This window comes from Cannabis sativa, chromosome 7, assembly GCF_029168945.1.
Source record: "Cannabis sativa cultivar Pink pepper isolate KNU-18-1 chromosome 7, ASM2916894v1, whole genome shotgun sequence".
In the NCBI taxonomy this organism is placed as follows: domain Eukaryota; kingdom Viridiplantae; phylum Streptophyta; class Magnoliopsida; order Rosales; family Cannabaceae; genus Cannabis; species Cannabis sativa.
The window spans coordinates 58,453,862-58,474,636 of NC_083607.1; the positions used below are offsets into that span (position 1 = coordinate 58,453,862).

A 20,775-nucleotide genomic window follows, 5' to 3' on the forward strand; every position below is an offset into this window, starting at 1 on the left:
AGTGGCAAATGCTCAAGCCTCAAGTATGTCCCATGCTAAAAATGATTACTAGTCCAACTTCTTTTTTTTTTAAGTATTTTATGCACATTGTAATTATATAACAAATATTTTATTAATTTTTTAAGAATTATAAGGAATTTAAAATGTGACATTTAAATATTTTGTTCCATATTAAACAAACATGCAACATAAATAACTAAATTCTATTCCAAAAATTAATAATTGGATATGGTAGCAAAAATATAAAAAGATTAAGAGCCATTGTTTGAGAAGAGAAATGCTAAAAAATGTATTTTAAAGTGTCTCTAACACTACAAAATAATTTGAAATAATTACATAAGGTACTATTTTTTTAAAATATTTATATTTTTACGTTTAAAGAATATTTTTTTTTTACATTTTTACAGTTTTCTAAAAAATAACACGAAAAATAACATAAAATCAACAAGAAAACTACATAAAAGTAACATGAAAATAACAATAAAAAATAACATACAGACAAGAAAAAATCAACAACAAAATTAACAAGATTACAACATAAAAAAACCGTATTTTCTGTAAATAAAATCCAAAAAATCGTAAAAATATTTAAAATTCTGTGAAACTATATTTTTATAATTTTTTTTTGTTATTTTTATGTTTTTGTGAAATAATCTCATAACTTTATAGTAACAATATTAGTACAATTTAATATCAAATGTCTCCCAAGTGTTTGAACACACTTAAAATTGTGAAATAACAATTCTCACCTGACAATTGCCCACAATAACAAGAGTGGGGGAGATCAAGATTTGATTCATTGTGATGTACTAGTACTTAATCATAATAAGGATAGACGACAAAATTGTGTGGTAGACCAGAGACCCCTTTTATTTATATTTTTATAAAAAAATAAATAAAGAAAAACTCATTTAAAACATTTCAATCTCATCACACAAATAAAAATAAAATTAAATTAAAACACGCAAACACTCCCCACACACACACACCTCTTTAGTCCCTATATCCAACTACATATATATATATATATATTATATCTCTCTCATTATTTTTCTTCTCATCATCACTCTCCTCTCTTCTCTTCTACTCTCTTATATAAATAATATTATAGTAAAAATAGTGTGTTTGGATGGTGAGAAAATTATAATATGGAAGGAGTTATTCATCCAACAGACACATCTGCTTTCAGAGATTGTTTCTCTTTGGCTTGGAAGAACCCTTATGTTCTTCGCCTTGCTTTCTCCGCTGGAATTGGTGGTCTTCTTTTTGGCTATGACACAGGTAATTATAACATATATATATATATACATATATTATATGTATACACTCTCTCTATATATGTATAATGAATTATTTTGGAATGAGCAGGAGTGATATCAGGAGCTCTTCTCTACATTAGAGATGATTTTAAGTCAGTGGACAGAGAGACCGTTTTGCAGGTATAAAATATTATTATGATGTTAATCATATTCGTTAATTATACATACAATTATATATCTTTATATATATGTATATACTTGCTTAATTACCAAAATACCCCTGCTCACCCTCATCCCTATGTTTGATAAGTACGTATAGATTGTTTTCTTGTGCTCTCTCTAGTATATTCTTCTTCAGTCTTCATCATCTCGGTCCATATAGTTGGTAATTAATTAATTTCTACACCATGTTTTTTCATTTTCATGGATGTAAATTGACCATAATGCCCTTCATCTCTACAAGCTTTTATTTTTGTACGTAACCAATCTAATGACCTTTTGGTCATTTTCTTTTGGCTGTGGTATAACGTGATTATATAGTTAGAGCTTCTCAAACTATATTTCATTTTCCCTTGCAAACAATACAAAAGGAAAAGCTTATTTCATTTTTCTTGGGTGCTAATTGACTATAATGCCCTTTTTAAGTACCAATGTATTTTTTTTTTTTTTGGCCACCTTCACCTCTTTGTTATTAACTTATTATTATTATTATTATTATTAATTATTTTGAAAGGGCCTCACCTCTCTTATTATTTTGATGGTTATAATTAGAGCTTAAAGCATGTATATTTTTTAGAGGTAAAATTAACTATTTCATTATTCATTCATATGTTTACTCATAAAGCTCAAAGAGTATATGTTGTTGTACACTTTTTTATTTTAACAAATTAGACTTTGGAGTTAGGGGTCCTTTTCTTCTTGTAGTCATAAATTTGACTAGCTTTTTTTTTTTATTATTTTTTTTATTAATTAAAGTAAATATACATTTCCAATAAGTCCAAGACTTTATACTATTTGCATACATCACTTTAACATAAAGGTTTTCTCTATGGACCCCTTTAATGCTTAATTTCAGCAAGTCTATATGTACAAAATTATTATAATTTTTCTTGACTCTTACAAATAAGTAAATTATAATAATTTGTATGAATTCATGAATTATATATTGGAGATGTTGACTCAAATTTTGTCAAGTATTCAATATTCAAATATTTTATTTGGGAACACTCTTTCATTTTAATTTTTATATGTGACATATTTTATGTTTTTTTTTTTGAAGCCTGATTGATCTCTTTGACATCCAAATAATCAAGATAAAAAAATAATAGACTAATTATGATTTTGTCCTTTCAAATTTTGATACGTACCAAATCATATTTTCTGAATTTTTTTAGACTGTTAAAAATTCTTCTTGAATTATTGAAAGGGTTTTTGTCTAATTTTATTTAATTTTACTAACGTGACAATTATCCTTGTACTAAATCGTATCCTCTAAACTTTGACATGTACTAAATTATTCCCTCGAATTTGACATGTACCAAATCGTGTCCCCTGAGCTTTCATCTACGTCAGTACCTTTCATTAGTAAAATAAGATATATATATATATATATATAGAAGTCATTAAATCTAATAATTTTAATTGTTCGAAAATATTTTTTAATAACCTGAAAATTTTAAAGGGCATAATTTAGTATATTGAATCTTTAAAGCAAAAATTATATTACCCCAACATAAAAATAATACTTACTTTTTTTTATTATTATTTTTGTATTCATTTGAGATTATTATAGTCCTACTTCACATGCATGAGTCTCAAGCAATTAAAATATTACAAAATGTCATTATTTTGTTGGACATAGCCTAGCATCGGTCATAGGGAAATGGAATAAGATAGGATAAGAATTGGGCCAAAAATCAAATTTGTCAAAACTATTTTTCAAAAATTATATTAAAATATTGAACAATTATCAGTTATGGGGGCCATAATAAAATATTGTGATTAGATTCGTAAATATGTAAAATAATAATAATTATAATAATAATAATTGTAAATTGCTTACGTTAATTAGAAATAACTGGACTTTGATATAAATATTTTTTTTTTTTAAAAAAAGAATAACAATGTGAGTGAATGTTTGTGATAAAAAAATAATAAAGTAAAAAAACTAATTTTAATAATTATATATTATTTTATTTCTTAGCAGAAAAAAAAAATTATATTACATAAGTTACAATATTCATTAACTAATAAATTTGATTATATATGCACACAATTTATGTAAAATTATATTTTTATAAGATAATAATTTTTTTATCTAAAAAAATAATTTAATTAACATGGATTTTGATATATTTTGTAGGAGAGCATAGTAAGCATGGCTGTGGCTGGTGCCATAATAGGAGCTGCCATTGGAGGATGGCTTAATGACCGTTACGGGAGGAGAACTGCTCTTCTCGTAGCGGATTTCCTCTTTTTCGTTGGAGCAGTGGTGATGGCCTCTGCTCCAAACCCGACCCTTCTTATTGTGGGTCGGGTTTTCGTAGGTCTTGGGGTAGGTATGGCATCCATGACAGCTCCCTTGTACATTTCAGAGGCCTCTCCTGCTAAGATTAGAGGTGCCCTTGTTAGTACCAATGCATTTCTCATAACTGGTGGCCAGTTCTTGTCTTACCTCATCAATTTGGGATTCACAAATGTAAGATTAATTATTAATATAATTATTTTTTTTAAGGAGAATTAAATTTATATCATTTTTTAACTTTTTTTTTCTTTAAATTTACAGTTTTAATTGTTCCGGTAATTGCTCCAGTAATTTTTATGTAGGTTGTTATCAGGGCCGGTCCTGAAATAAAGTGGGCCATAGGGAATTTTTTTTTTTTTTTGGGCCCTTATGTTAGAAAAAATGTGGTATTTTTCAAAAGCGGTAAAAAAAATATATAATTTTAAAAGAGAAAAAAAAAATTTGGGCCCCTGGTCTGGGTGGGCCCTAGGCACAGGCCTAGCCAGGCACAGACCTAGCCCGCCTATGCCCAGGGCCGGGCCTGGTTGTTATGTATATTTTAGTTACCATTTAAGTTGCTATGTAAATTTTCAAAGAAAAAAAAAAAAAATACTTTAAAGTGTAAAAATGAAAAAAGTTCCTTTTGAAAGTTCGTTTGATTAATCATATTAAATTATATTGTATTATATTTTATGTAAATCGATATATATTAATGATTTTATAATAAGCTTATAAATAAATAAATAAATAAAATTAAACATATTATTATATGAAAAAAAAATATGATATGTAACTTAATTTCATAGTAATTGATATTGATTTCTGTTTAATTTAATTGTTAAATAGGTTCCTGGGACATGGAGGTGGATGCTTGGAGTTGCTGGGCTCCCAGCTTTGGTGCAATTTTTCTTGATGGTTTTTCTTCCTGAATCACCTCGTTGGCTTTACCGTGAGGTAATAATATTTCAGTAATATATCTGCAAAAAATTTTATAAATATAAGAGTAATTTACGGTATAAATACTTAAGTTTAACTTTCAATTGTAAATAAATACTTAAGTTTAATTTTTAGCGGTAATAATACCTAAGTTATAATTCTGGAACTTTTTTAGGTACCTGACTATTAAGTGATAAGTAAATTGTCACGTGGTAATTTTTGATTGGTCCAAGTCATTAAATTTTTATTTTTTTAAAAAAAAAATTAATTTAAATATACCAATAAGAAAATGACACGTGGATAATAACTTAATATTTAACGGTTAGGTACCTACAGAGTTCAAAAAATATAGCTTAAGATTATCGCTAAAAATTAAACTTAAGTATTTATTTGCAACTCAGAGTTAAAATTAAGTATTTATGCCACAAATTATTCTAAATATAATAATAGAGAATAAAAAATATATTGTTGAAGATGAAAATTGTACTATTTAAATCGATATTATTACTAAATATTGTCTGGTCGGGCCTCATAGTGATTGGGTTTTGAGAAAGGAAAATTTACATGGTATAGTAATTTTTGCCATTTTTTTATAAAAATACTGTCAGACGGTATTTTTTACTTTTTTACTGTATTTTTTTTATAAGTTTCATACTGTAGTATACTGTATTAAGTTTTCGATGTTGTTCTACATATGTTTTTTTAGTTGTTCTACTGTTATTTTGAGTTGTTTCGTTTTATGTTTTACTGGTGTTTTATAAAAATACAGTATTTTTGAAAAAAAATTCCGTGTAACATTATTTTTGTAAAAGTTAACTCAAATTTCAGTATTTTTATAAGTTTTCATTGAAAAAAATTATTATTCGGCCTTACACTATGATATTATATTTTTCAAAATTACCAAAAAATTTGTGTAGTTTTTAAATGACATGTTTTTTACGGGCCTGAGTTAAGAAATTACATATTTTATAGAGAAATGTAAGTAAATGATCCTATTTCTAACTCTATAGATAGTTAATGTCTCTTTTTTTAAAATAATTAAGCAAATGTCCTTTTTTACTTTTTAATACCTAAAATACCTTTCATTATATAAAATGTATTATATGTTTTATTCCTTTAATAGAAATTATGAAAAACAATAAATCAAAACCTCTCTACTGAATTTTTGTCAACTATTTTTTCATTATATAAAATGTATTATTTATTTTATTCTCTTAGATTTTGCTGCTGTTGTTGTTGTTGTCTAATATGTTATTTAACCATATAATTAGTTTTTTATTAATATATTGTATGATATACAAACAATATACCTTAAACCAATATACATATATCACATACTTAAACTAATATATTATTAAATGAATTGTTTTCCACAATATACAGTATCATACAAAAACTATATACCACAATCATAAGCAGATATAGCATAGTCAAAAATTAATGTACCACCAGCATAGTGAAAAAAAAAAAATTATACAAAAAAATTAATTTAATTTTCCACAAGTTTTTTTTTTCTTGTTCTTTTCTTCATAAAATACCAATGAGCATAAAATCAATATACCTCAGTCAAATATAACTATACCTCATACTTAAATTAATATTTAATAGTTTTTTTTTTCTTTATATCCTTCACGATATACATATCACATACAAACGATATACCTTAGACCAATATAAATATACCACAAACTTAAACTAATATACTATTAAATGATTTTTTTTTTCACGATATATAATAGCATATAAAAACTATATTCTGCAATCATAAGCATAAATACTATAGTGAAAAATTAATATACCACCAATATAGTGGAATATATATATATACTAAAAACTTAATTTAATATTCCACATATTTTTTTTCTTCTTTTCTTTCCTTCATGATATACTAATGAACATAAAGACAATATTTTCTAGTGAAATATAACTATACTTCAAACTTAAACTAATATTCCATATTTTTTAATTTCCGTCTTTCGTTTATTATATATCATAGCACATTAAAATAATATACTATAATCTTAAACTAATATACTACCTTTCAGTTATTTTAAAAAATATATATATACTACCTTTCAGTTTTTTTTAAGATATTATTGCACATAAAAACGATATACTATTGTGTAAAATAACTATACCAAACACTTAATTATTCAAGGTTACAATTGTAATTTTATTATCAAATTTTTAGCTAAAAGGACATTTTGTTAATTTTTTTAAAAAAGAGACATTTATTAACTTAATTGTTAGATTTAGGGTCATTTTGCATCTTGACCCTATTTTATAAGTCTTAGTACAATTTGTACAGAAATTACATATTTTATAAAAATATAGTTGTACGGAATTTTAATATTTTTACAATTTTTATGATTTTATTTATAAAAAATTTAGTCTTTTAATTTATTTTTATGTTGTACTTATTAATTTTTTGTTATTTATATGTTATTTTTTTGTTGGTGCTTTAAGGCTGTTTGAATATTATTTTGCCGTTATTTTTATGTAATATTCTTATTATTTTAGTGTTGTTTTTATAAAACATTGTAAAAATGTTAAGAAAACAAAAATAAATTTAAACGTAAAAATATAAAAAATTTCAAAAAATTAAGTTTTAGAAAAAATTTAGCAAAAAAAAAAATATATATATACGAGAAAACCAGTTTAAGATAACTGACTACGTACCCTAAAATTAAATTGTTTTTCTACTGTGGAAGTATTATAGTTACTAATAATTTTATATATGTGTGTAAATATACAGGGCAGAGAAGAAGAAGCAAAAGCAATTTTACTAAAAATCTACACAGCTGAGGAAGTAGAAACCGAAATGCAAGTTCTAAAAGAGTCAATAGAGGCAGAACAACAACAAAAAGGATTAGATGAGAAAATCAACATTTCACAATTATTGAAAACAAAAACAGTGAGACGCGGCTTATTAGCCGGCGTAGGCCTACAAATTGCTCAACAATTTGTAGGCATAAACACTGTCATGTACTACAGCCCCACCATTGTTCAGCTCGCGGGAATCGCCTCCAACCAAACCGCGCTACTCCTTTCCCTTGTCACGGCGGGACTCAATGCCTTGGGATCGGTTGTCAGCATTTATTTTATTGATAGGACTGGGAGGAAGAAGCTTTTGGTTATTAGTTTGTGTGGTGTTATTGTCTCACTTGGCCTTTTGTCTGCTGTTTTTCATGAAACTACTTCTCATTCTCCCGCGGTGAGTGTCGCCGCCACCTCCCATTTCGGGAACTTTACTTGCCCGGATTATGGCTCTGCTGGTTTTGGTGCTGGAACTTGGGATTGTATGAAGTGTTTGAAGGCTTCTAAGCCGGATTGTGGATTTTGTGCTTCTCCAAACGACAAGGTATCTTCTGTCGTTTTTAGAATTTGGTTTATAGTATATTATTTACTACTTCATACAATGGAATAATGGAATTCTATTTTAGTGATCATAACATCATTAAAAATTTTCATTTAAACACTAGCAACTTGTTAAAAGGAAGTCAATCATCCCATACCATTTTACATGACTTTAGTGTAATTTAGTATTAGACCACACATATTTCATTTAAAATAGATTATATATATATATGACTATATACTAAATTGCAAATAATAAACATAGTTAATTTGAACATTATGAATATTACATATTAATGCTCTAAAAATAAACTAGCCTAGCTTTTCTTCTCATTTGTATTAGAGGATTACTATTAGGAAATTTATAATGCCCAAAAAAGGTAATAATTTATAAATAGTTATCATTTTTCTATACATTTCATTATTATAATAAAATATACGTGATTAAATATTAACTTACACTAATAGATATACTGACTCTAAGATTTTATGAAACTTAGAAAAAATTTAAATTATTTGGTCATTATTTAAGAGGTATGTGATAAATTACCAAAAAAGATGTGTATTTATAAAGAGAAAAAAAATTGCGGACCACTAAGTTGGGTGGACCCTAGGCGTAATCCAAGACCGAGCCTAGCATGTTAAAAGGAAGAAAAATTTGCGAGCCCCTAAGCTAGGTGGACTTTAGATATGAGTCTAGTCTGTCTTAACACAAGACCTGCGTTTCTCATGGTGTGGCGTGTTTAGCTTTTTCCTTTGAAATTTTGAATTATGTTTATTTTTTTTTAGAGATGTTTCTGACATGTTAAAAGAATGAATAACTATAAATTTATTAATTAAAATATTTTTCATAACTTTCAGTTACTTCCGGGAGCATGTTTGGTATCAAACGACAACGTTAAGGAGATGTGCAAACAAGAAGAGAGACTATGGTACACAAGGGGTTGCCCAAGCAAATTAGGATGGCTAGCACTTGTAGCACTTGCCTTGTACATAATATTTTTCTCACCAGGAATGGGGACAGTTCCATGGATTGTCAATTCAGAGATATACCCACTAAGATTTCGTGGTGTATGTGGTGGAATTGCAGCCACAGCTAACTGGATTTCAAATCTAATTGTGGCCCAATCATTCTTGTCCATGACTCAAGCCATTGGGACCTCTTGGACCTTTTTCATATTTGGAGTCATTTCAGTTGTGGCCCTAATCTTTGTTCTTGTTTGTGTGCCTGAAACTAAAGGACTTCCTATTGAAGAAATTGAGAAGATGTTGGAGATGAGGAGTTTGCATTACAAGTTTTGGGAAAATAGCTCTTCATCATCATTAGATAACAACAAGAAGGGACAATCTGTTTAGACAATATTATATGTATGTATAATTAAGTTTTTATTATGTAAATTGTGTAAGGTTGAAGTTGTTTTTGTGTGTTGGGAATTTAATTATTAGGAGAGACTTAATTTTGGGAACCTTTGGGATTTTGATGTCGGATGAGTTCCCCAAGTTTATTGTATAATTATGTATTGAAGATTGTAATGAGGTTATTGGTATGAAAGTTGTGAAATTAGAAAAAAAAAAAAAAATATATCACTTCCTGTTATTTTTTCATTGAGCATCCGCCCTGTTAAGAATTATGGGGTTCCATCTCAAAACTAATTGGCAATGAGTGGAGTAGCCCATGTTCTTATATATGGCTCAATACTTTTACATTTAATCCATGTGGGACAATATTCTCCAATATCCCCCCTCAAGATGGTGGCTATTTTTGCTCACCAATCTTGAATCACCTTATCACAGGCCATGCCATTTGCTCGCTTATTTTTTGTTCGGATCTCAGGTGTCTTTGCACCATCTGGATCCCGTGCGGCTGGCTAACCATCTGGACAAGTGTGGATCGAAAGCCTGCTAGAGATATGGCTTTGATACCATGTTGAGAATCATGGGATTCCATCTCAAAACTAATTGGCAATAAGTGGAGTATCCCATGTTCTTATATATGGCTCAATACTTTACATTTAATCCATGTGGGACAATGTTCTCCAATACGCCCACTTTTTTTCTGTGGCTGTTATAATCTTTCTTCTCCCCAGCTGTGGGTGTGCTTACAAAGAAACCAGTTCTTTATTAACCTCTCTCTTCCCAAACTCCCTATTTATGCCACTTACTGTTCTCCTCTAATCATTTGTGCCCCAATTTTAATTTCATGGATAGAGTGCTTAGTGATATGGCTAACCAATTCGTTCTGAGTGATAAGAAAAAAATTGTTCAAGAAATCAGAGAGTCGAGTGCTGCATCCACACCGGCAATCTATGAATGGAGTGTATTTGCCTTTGTCCTCACCCATAAGAAAGTAAATCCTGAAGGTTTCATCTCTCTTATGTCTGATGTTTGCAAGTTTTGTTTCCCTGTGACCATCTCTTCTCGGCGGGATTATTTCCTAGTCCAATTTGATTGTGCTGGAGACATGCGGCGTACCCTCTACTGCCAGCCTTGGCACTTACAATCGGCCCACCCTTATTTTTTCCTCTTCACCTATTTTAAAAAACCCTATTTCTGCTAATTTTACCCGCATTTCTTTTTAGATACAGATTCACAGGCTTCCCTTCCTCAGTAAAACCAGGGCTCTGGCTAATTTCATTGGCACTACAATGGGAGAATTCATGGAAGTTGATGATGACTCTCTTGAAGAAGGTTGGGGGCTATTTATACGTGTTCGTATCGATATTGATGTCACCTAACCACTTCTGAGGGGCACTCTTCTCAAATTCACCAGTATCCCAGAACATCTTTTGGTGGACTTCAGTATGAAAAACTACTTGATTTTTTCTATAAGTGTGATCGTTTGGGTCACACCAACGTGAGTTGTTTACAATACTTAGAGGCTGAAGATGCAGGTGGGGACATTTCCAGACTTTATGGTTCTTTGATAAAGGGGGATCCACTACCAAGTCTTGGACAAGGTCGTGTCCCGAGAGAGTAAACTTGTCAGAATGTAGCTTGGGCCCTCCTTACTCGCCTTGTTCGTAACACCCTTAACCATGCTCTGTCTCAAAATCTTCCACCCTCTACCCTTTCCTCCCATATCCACCCAACTGAACAAATGACCATCTCCCCTATTGCCTTTTCCCAAAGCTGAATTGGCAGCAAAATCCTTATATTTCTCCCTAAGAAACCTTCCCAAACACTACGATGCCACCCACATCTGTTCCTCTCAGTACCACTACCGTGATCCCTATTGAAACTGATACAGTACTCTCCAAGACCACTACTCCATCCACAACTACTGAACCCTATGAACCATAAACTTAAAAGAGGAAACACATTCAATATATGATAACTATCTCCGTTCGATTCTGAAATGGTGTTGCACACAATCACATGGTGATAACTCTGGACTTGAATATGTTGAACATGTTGGTATGGATATGACTAAAACCGTTGAACCTGTGCTTGAAGCTTCAAACTCTGATGCTGCCTTTGTGACTGAGGACTCCTCTCCACATTTTGTTGTAGACGGCGATGCTAGTCTGGTGGGTGTGGGGCCGGCCAAAGTATTTTGGAGGCCTTGTGCAAAAAATTAAAATTGGGCTTTTTATAAAAAAAAAAAAAATTGTACATTAAAATCACAATTCCATTTCTAGTTTCTTTTTTTTTTTTTGTTTTTTTTTAATGATATGTTTCTAAAATTTTAATTATAATTTTTTTTTATGTATGTATACTTATAATAATAATAAAAAAAAGCCTTTCTTTTCAAAAAAAAAAAATAAAATAAAAATTGGGCCTTGTGCAATGGCCCAAGCTGCCTAAAGTTTGGGCCGGTCCTAATTGCTCCACAAGCCCGCCATTCGCCATGAATGTTATAGGCTGGAATGCTCGGGGTTTTGGAAAGCTAAGAAAATTCCGTCAGTTATGCTTGCTTATTTCTAAATACATTGCAACCTCAACAAATAATCTCTCTTGCTTTGTTATTGTTGTTAACTATTTGTAATCTATTCTTTATAATATTCTTTACATCATTTACAACACCAAAAACTAATCTAGAATATCCATTAAAATACACATATTTTCGAGCCAAAGGTTATAAATCAATGCTGCCAGAATTGGGATATTGAACCTCTGAATCTAGTTTTGACCTTTCGAAGCAATCCACCCAGTCCAGCCAACAGATCTAAGGGCCAACCTTTGAATCCCATCTAAGCAAAGATCAAGTCCATGCCTATCTGAGACATAATATATTTGAAGAAAATGTGATCATGATTCTCCGATTCATCTTCGGACACATCAACGAGTTCAGCTCTATATGAAATCGACTCAACTTGTATTATTATTTTTTATGGATTTGAATTGGAAAATTTTATTTTGTGATATGAAAAATTAAGAAAAACTATGGGTAATTTTTTTTTAACTATGTATATTGCTTAGAAAATTTTAAAATTTATATTGTGTTTTTTAAACTTGTACTTTAATCTTAATTTAGGGTGCGTTTGGTAATTTTTTTAATCAGTTTTCTTTTTTCTTTTTTAATTATAAAAGTAGAAATATTTTCCATAAACATGTTCTATAAAATTATTTTTATTTTTTAATTTTTTAATTGAGAATCAAAATTTTAAAATTTTGAAAATAAAAAAAATCACTTTCAAAATTTTTGTAAATATTTTTTAGGGAAATTTACACAGATTACTGTGTTTTGCCATTTTCTTTCTTTTATACTGTTACACGCCCAAAATAACTTTTATACTGTTTTTTTTTTTTTTTGAAATTAACTTTTTTTTTTTTTCGGCAGTGTACTGCCAACAATTTTATGTTATTGTTTTGTTTTTTTTTTTTTGATTGATTGGGACTTGGGCTAAAGTTATTTATTTAATTTTTTATTTTAATAGATGTAAAAGTTATTATTTATTATTTTTAATATTTAATAATTATTATTTTTTGAGATAATTTAATAATTATTATTTTGATGAAAAGGTTGATGGGATGTGTCATAAAAGTGACATGTTTTACTTTTTCTTTTATTTAAATAAATTTAAAAATCACACCTCATGTCTCACTCTTTTTCTTTTATTTAAATAGATTTAAAAATCCCACTCTCATTTCTCACGATTCATCTTCTTCACCATCTTTATCTTCTAGCTTTTCACATAAATCTCACCCCCATGTTCTAATATTCATCTTCTTCTTCAAGTTTTTTTTTTCTTCATCTTTACCGTTGTTTTAGTATTGTTCTTCTGTTGTTTTTCATGATTTTTATTTTTTTTTCATGTTCAGTTCTTCTTCTTCATCTTCTTTTCTTTTCTTCTTTTTTTTTTTTTTTTTTTTTTTTAATTTTTTGAAGTTCTTAGTTATGTTTTTTTTTGAAAATATAAGAGTTAGTGTGGTTTTTTTTTGTTCTAATTTTCTAGAACTTTTCTTGCAAATATAGTGCATTTAGTATTGAGGATGTGCACAACATAGTTAATTTTTGATCATTTTTTTCTTTTATTTTTTTTTTGTTTTAGTATTGTTTCAGTATTGTTTTACTGTTGTTTTTCATGATTTATTTATTTGATGCCGATTTCACTGCTCTTGCTCCATCTCGCTGGAATTAATAGGTATTTTCTGGGTGTTCTCGTGTTGTTGTGATGGTTATGTCTGTGAGTGTGGAAGATGGAGGCTATAAATACATTTCTTCTTCGTTCTTTTTGGCTATTTTGTTGGTTTTTTTCTTTTGGTTCTCCTATAAATATATTTGACGAGCTCACTCACAAGAGAGTTTTGAGGTGTGTGTTTCTTTTATATTTTTCTAAGTAGTTATATTTGCTTCATTTGTTTTTGTGTTGTTTCAGTGTTGTTTTAGTAGTTTTTTTTATTATAATTTTCTAGGAATAGACTTGCAAATATAGTTGATTTTGCATCTGGTGTTGAGGTTGTGCAGCAGATTGTTTGTTTTTTTTAATCATTTTTTTCTTTTGTTTTGTTTGATTGTTTTAGTATTGTTTTACCGTTGTTTTGCCATGATTATTTATTGACGTCGATTTTACTGCTTTTGTTTAATCTTGTCGGAATTAATGGTTATTTTCCGGTGTCCTGGTGTTGTTGTGGTGGTTATGTCTGTGATTGTCAAAGATGGAGGCCTCATACTTTTGTTTTGGTATTGACAGTATAAAAGAAAAAAAAAAGGGAGGACAGTATAAATGTTAATTCTGCCGTGTGGCAGTAAAATTGAAAAGTATTACCCCAAATCCAGTATTTTTGTAAAATGCCCTATTTTTTATTTCTTAATCAATATTTGGGACTCCGACTCCAATCTAGAAACTGGGATTCGGACTCTGACCCTGGCCCCAGTCCCGGACCCGGACCACAATCCGAGCCCCAAGTCCGAACGTAGACCCGACTAAAATAAAATTATAAAATAAAAATAAAAATAAAAATTATGGAATACACTTTTGTTTTATGTTTTTTAAATTAAAAAATAAAAGTGGTTAACACATTTTTGCTTTAAAAACACAACTTTTATTTTTATTTTTGTGATTAAAAAATTTTAAAAACAAAAGTGTTACTAAACGCTACTTTAATGTTTTATATAATTTTGAATTGAAAAGTTTTGTTATGGTTATTAAAATAATGACTATTTTTGTTTTTTTGCTTCAATTAAAAGTGTGGTTGAGATTTATGGAAAAAAAAAAGTGTGGTAATCTTATGAGAAAAACATACATATATTTAAGGTCATAAGAAAGTTTTGGATTAAATTTTTAATTTGGTGTAATATATAAGTTAACTTAATTTATAGTTTTCTTTTTAAATCCATAGTTGTGTAACATTAAATATAAACATAATTAAGTTGAGATATGTAAAATAATGGTTAAAATGTAGAAAAAGTCTTGTTTCTAAAACTTACAATGTATAGTGTTGATTAAACTTTTAATTGTAATAATCTTTGTCTTGAATAAAGTGAATTAAGGAATTTACTTTCAAAATAATAAAAAATAATCATAATGTATATATTAACTTTATTATTTTTCTTAAAAATTTGTTATAATATTCTTAGTATTGTATAAGTTTACTTGATAATCAACAAACTTTTTTTTTGCAAAAGAAATTAAAATTTGCTTTGATTGTTTATTGCAATAGGTATGTACAATGACTTTTATGTTGTTTAATAATATTATCTAAATTTTAGAGTTTGAATATCTTAGATATTCATCCATAGCAAAGTATCTTCTGAGATTAAATATGCACTGCGGTCGAATTGGTAGAATAATATGCATGTTAGATAAGTTTGAATATCTTAAATATTCATTCGTAATGAAATAAGTTATGCGATTAATTGCGATCAGATGGGTGATAATTTTTTAAATTTTATATATTTTTTTTTTGCTGTTAATTAATAGGCGATTATTAAATTAAAAAATATTGTATAAACAGAGGAAACGCTTTCGAAATTTTTAAAAATTATATGCTTTTAAATAGTAGAACTAAAATAAAAAAATCAATTTGAAAACTCAATAATTAATACTAACTTAAAATATGATTTAATTATTTTAAGTAGTTTTAATTAAATATGAATAAAGAATGGATGAAAGAAAATAATCGACATCATAAATGACACACGTCAACTATCGTGTGCACGTATCACCAATGGTATAGGAGTTTATATAACCCATCCACCACTAAAAAAAAAAAAAAAAAAATTATTGTAGCTAAAGAAATTAGGTACACTCTCTAATTACAATTTTTATAACATAAGTGCCTCTAAATGTTAATTTTCAATGAGCATGAATATTTGGATGCTTTAGCTTCCCTTTTTATTAATCTGCTGAAAAAACTGCCTCTAAAGACTTATATTGTAGTAGTGTGGCGGGATCCAAATACTCATTTGGGAGCCCCCTACATCAACCAAGACTCTGGGCTAGGGACCCTTCCTGAGGTTGACTGCTATGACTAGGGATACGTTACTCCGAAAATATTTTCCTTCTTGCCACGTGTCAAAAATAATGTCTACATCATAAGGGCCAATTTTTGAGTAAACTTAGTTGTTAGATGAGGTTACTACGCTCATTATGTGATTAAAATGAGGTAGAAAACACTTGAAATTAAGAAAGGTCAAAAAGGGATTACAAAACTCTAAAACTTATGGCGCGTTTATTAAACTGTAACTGAAAGCAGAATAATTAATGGGAGAAATGAATCAGTTTAAAATAGAAAATATTAGGAAACAATATTTTATTATGCTGTTTACTAAATTGTTTGGAAAAAAAAACCATAATCATATTATTTCGTTTACATAACTAAAAAAGGGAATCTGAATACTTTAATTTGACAAAATTATCATTATTAGAACATGTAATTATTTTTTATTTATAGATTTTAAAAGAGCATAGTTGTCTTTTTTGTTTTTAATTAATAAAATTAAAATTAAAATAAACTAAGTTAGGAAAGAGAAAGGTATTCCCTACAAATATGGGTGGAGAACTTTTCCATTTATTTTCTCCCTAATTTGTGTGGGCCCACTAATTTCTTTCTATCCAGAATTTAGTAAACAATTTTGTGGGAATCAATACTATACCATTGATTCTGTTATCCCAATTTTCACCCACATGACATGGCATGTCCACGTGGATAGGATCAATGCCATGTGGAGTACAGCTTGTCAACAAGAAGACCAAGTCATCGTACACAACATATCAGTTGGTGGGAAGTACGAATATTTAAGCAGGACGAAGGGACAACAAACTGGGCACCTTGAGGGGTCTAGCCGACCACCCCTAGCTGGCCCTATGGCCAGCATAGGCCGGACAACCTCAAACAAATGAAGGGCCGACCAGCTTGTACCCCGGCAGGAACTTGGCCAGCAACCTTGCAGACTGGAAAGCACTTGGTGTGCAACCTTCATCTGGGACAAAAATCTAAGCTGCGATTTGGGCTTCAACAACCCACGAAAATAGGGGAGCAATATCAGCTATTTACCTATTTTTGGGGGATAACTAATCTATTTATTATTTATTATTTTATTATGTAACAAGTACTTTATAGTTCCTATTTTTTTTAGGGATATAAGGTTATTATCTTCATGTAATCCTATATAAAGAGCATTAGCCTAACTCTGATTTTTCTAAGTCTCTAGCTCCCTAAAGCTCTCAAGCTCTAAGTCCGAAACCCTAACTCTCTCTCTCCCTCTCTGTTACACGCTCAGGCTATCTCCCTCACTTGAGGTTTGCCTACTTGATTCTCATATTTTTTAATCTTAAGAGAGCCACTTCAGAATCCACAACCCTTGTGATTAGAGTGGTATTATCTCTGGCATTAATACAACTAAAAGAGGAGTAGGTCATTACTCGCTAACTAAGAGGGTCAAACCTCCATAAAAATACCGTGTCTCCTTTACTTTCCTGTTCTTATTGTGTACACATTGTAGCATCAGTAATAAATACGACTCTACTGTCGGTTGTCCAAATCTAAGATCAACAATTTGATGCTTTCATTGAGTGGGAGTTGTCAATTTATCTGATCTAACACTATGGTTAACACAATGAGAACTTTGGCTACAACTTCTGCCTCATTGATTGGGTCTTCCTTAAGACCCTATGACTGCTAATCCTGATGTTCGTGTTCTAGTCACAACTGAAATCTTCACGAATCAGACGAATATGGCCAACCCTGCCAAACCGGCAGACACCACAAACTTGGCCACCACAACTGGTCAGGTTGACACTACCAACCCAATTGGTCTTAATGGCCAACCTTTGCTGCCCCGGTAGGGCCCTCCACTCGTGCCTCATTACTGAAGGAATGGCCAACATGGAGCAACCCCCTGGCACCACCACTGGATCTGGTCCTCGGTATTATGCTGGAGAGACGGGGCCAGGATTTGGTGAGCCTCATGTAGACTTGGGAGAAGATCTCGAGTTGGCCAGACTTAGAGAGGTCGTCTGGCAAGTTAGCCAAACTGAAGAACCACGCGTCGTTGGCTGCAATGCATTCGCACAACAGAAATGCAAATTTCTAAGATGGATGGATGACCAGGAGTACATCCTCCGATCTCACCAGGGCAGAGCTAGACCGCCGTAATAGAGAAGCTAATGACCTTAAAAGGCAGTTTAATGAAAGAACTGTCAGGAGGGGTCAGGATCTCATCAGTGATCCTCTCAAAGGGAGACTAGTCAACAAATTAGGCAAGGTCTACAAACAACGGTCCAACCATGTTCTTTTAGAACCAAAACAAACCTTCCCTTCCAAAGGAGGACAAGTCTTGTCACAAAGATCTAGTGGCGAGAACAGCCAGGCTCTTGCAACCAGCGGCTTAGGGGCTGACCAGGGATATCTAGCACAACAACACCCCCACTTGGCTAATCTTTGGCTCGCCAGCCCCTTAATGGTGCACCTCTGGCCGACCAATAAGGTGAACTTCCTTCTTAGAATATTCGAGAGCGAGTTACCAAAGGCCAATCTTTAACCGGATAGGTTTGAGAACAGATGGAAATACCCAAGACAATAACAACTTGAGAAGTGAGTACAATCACATCAGATACTTAGTTCCACCTAAATCCAGCAATCAGTGTGATCTATCCCCTCTTAACACACAGGTTGCACCAGCCAATCAGGGAAGAATGGGCGCCCAAGCCCTACCTAGCATAGGGATGGCCGGCTAAGAACAGTTTCCCAGAATAAGGCTAATCGGCCATGGTCAGTTCCCTTGCCCAAGGTTGATCGACCAAAGCTAGCTACCAGGTTTAGGGCTGGCCAGCCTCGAATATACCCTCTCCTAGGGTATGGCCAACCAAGTTCTGGCCAATCCAAGGCTGTAGCCTAACCAAGAAGGGCCAATCAACCATGCCCCTATAGCGTCAGATTTTTCTGTGCAAGCATAGTTAGCTCAAATAAGAGACATGATCAAGGGCTTGGTTGGTCTGAAACCTTCAGACCTTGAACTTGATAGGTCAAGGGGCTTACCATTCTTGGCATACATCAATGCCTTACTGTTGCCCAAGTTAAAGATGCTGGTATGGAAGATGTATACTGAACGAGAAGACCCACTGTCACACATCAAGTACTTTGAGATGCAACTTGATCTCCAAAAGATTATTAGTGATGTGCGGTGTTGGATCTTCCCGGTAACCCTGTCAAAAACAGCTAAACAATGGTACTTCAAGCTGGCTCTAGGATGATTCAATTCTTGGAATTAATTTTCCCAAGAATTCTACACTCAGTTCTCATCCTCTAGACTGATACCATCACAGCAAGAAGACCTTGTCGAGGTTAAACAACGACAAGGCAAACCTTTGAAGAATTATATCCAAAGGATCATGGTCGAGGCCACCAAGGTCAAAGGCCTAACAGAAGAAGATCGGTATACGACCATTGTGGGTTCATCCTCCCATTGAGTGACTTCTAGAAGGATATTCGAAGGATCTCAACCAACAACATGAAGGAGTTCCTTGATAGAGCTAACGACTTTATCAAGCTAGAGGAAGCCCTCTAACAAGCCCGAATAGGGCAAGTCAACAATAGGCAGTCTCACGGTGCTTTACAACCCCAAGACCTGCCAGGTGCGCAGACAAGCACTATAGTAGTGCCGCCCATACCTCTAGTGGCAAGAACACTAGGGGCAAGCGCAATAACAATAGCTTTGGAGAGAACATTGATAAAAAGGGGAAGTACAACACTTGCTTCACCCTCCTTACGGAGAAACCTGAGACCATTTACATGGCCACTCAAGGCACTGTCCCATACAAGAAGCCCCCTCCCATCAAAAGGGAAATGAGTAAGAGGTATGTCAAAGTTTTGTCGATATCACAATGACTTCGGCCATGACACCAACGAGTGTCAAAACTTGAGGAGGGATATTGAATTGCTTATAAGGAGGAGCAATCCTCACTTGCCTCGTTATGTGCATAAGCTTCCCAGAACAGAGACGTTATGCCACCTCCAGTGGTGGGTCACGTAGGGGTCATCATTGGCAGACCCCACATTGTTGAAGAAACTAGCAAAGCTAGGAAACACTATGCTCAGACACTTCGCCACGAGCCTAAAAGCGATATCTTGGCTGTTGAAGGAAGGGGCTCCAAGAAATTCAAGCTTGGGGAGACTACAATCTCTTTTACAAAGGGAGATGCTGCCCAAGTCAGCTTCCCGCATAATGACCCCTGGTCATTACTGCACAAATCGGGGACATGACGGTTGCAAGGTGTATGGTGGACAACGGAGCTTCCTCCAACATTCTTTTTAGATCAGGTCCAACTAACTGACTTGGCACCTTGTACACAAGTAATGTATGTCTTCTTTGGCCAAGGCATTACCCCAACAGTTGGAGAGAATCCAACAACCAGATAGTTGATGGCACAATTTGTAGTAATCGACGTGCCCTTAGCCTTCAATGCTATGATAGGTCATCCAACCTTGTATGACCTAAAGGAAGTAGCATCCATCTACCACCTTTGCCTGAAGTTCCCAACAAGGCATGGGGTAGGATGTTTGAGGAGACCAACAGTCTGCCCGTCACTGTCACAACTTGGCCTTGTCCAAAGCCAAGAAAGAGAAGATGCCTGCCAAGAACTCTGATGAAGAGCCCAATAAAGGGCAATGAAGGCCAGCCCAAAGCGGGGAGGTAGACATAGATCCTTGTTTTGGGGATCCTGCAGACAACTTTGGACCTATAGAAGAACTGGAAGAAGTGGATGTTGATCCCACTTTTCCAGCTAGAAGACTCAAGATTGGGAAAGGTTTAGCGCTGGAAATAAAATCAGCATT

General features: G+C 32.0%; 1 protein-coding gene across 1 annotated transcript; it reads left to right on the forward strand.

Annotated features, from left to right (window-relative positions):
* The first annotated feature begins 957 nt into the window (after positions 1-957).
* On the forward strand, positions 958-9,471 carry LOC115697464 (probable inositol transporter 2). The gene is made up of 6 exons (XM_030624480.2): positions 958-1,281; positions 1,369-1,439; positions 3,622-3,957; positions 4,609-4,716; positions 7,454-8,059; positions 8,917-9,471. Exons 1-6 carry the CDS (start codon positions 1,149-1,151, stop codon positions 9,409-9,411), a joined length of 1,749 nt encoding a protein of 582 aa, XP_030480340.1. The 5' UTR covers positions 958-1,148; the 3' UTR covers positions 9,412-9,471.
* The last annotated feature ends 11,304 nt before the right edge of the window (positions 9,472-20,775 follow it).

Coding starts and splice junctions, on each gene's coding strand:
- LOC115697464 (XM_030624480.2), top strand. CDS start 1,149: ATGGAAGGAGTTATTCATCCAACAGACACATCTGCTTTCAGAGATTGT. Junction 1,440..3,621: donor ACAGAGAGACCGTTTTGCAG/GTATAAAATATT, acceptor TATATTTTGTAG/GAGAGCATAGTAAGCATGGC. Junction 4,717..7,453: donor CTCGTTGGCTTTACCGTGAG/GTAATAATATTT, acceptor GTAAATATACAG/GGCAGAGAAGAAGAAGCAAA.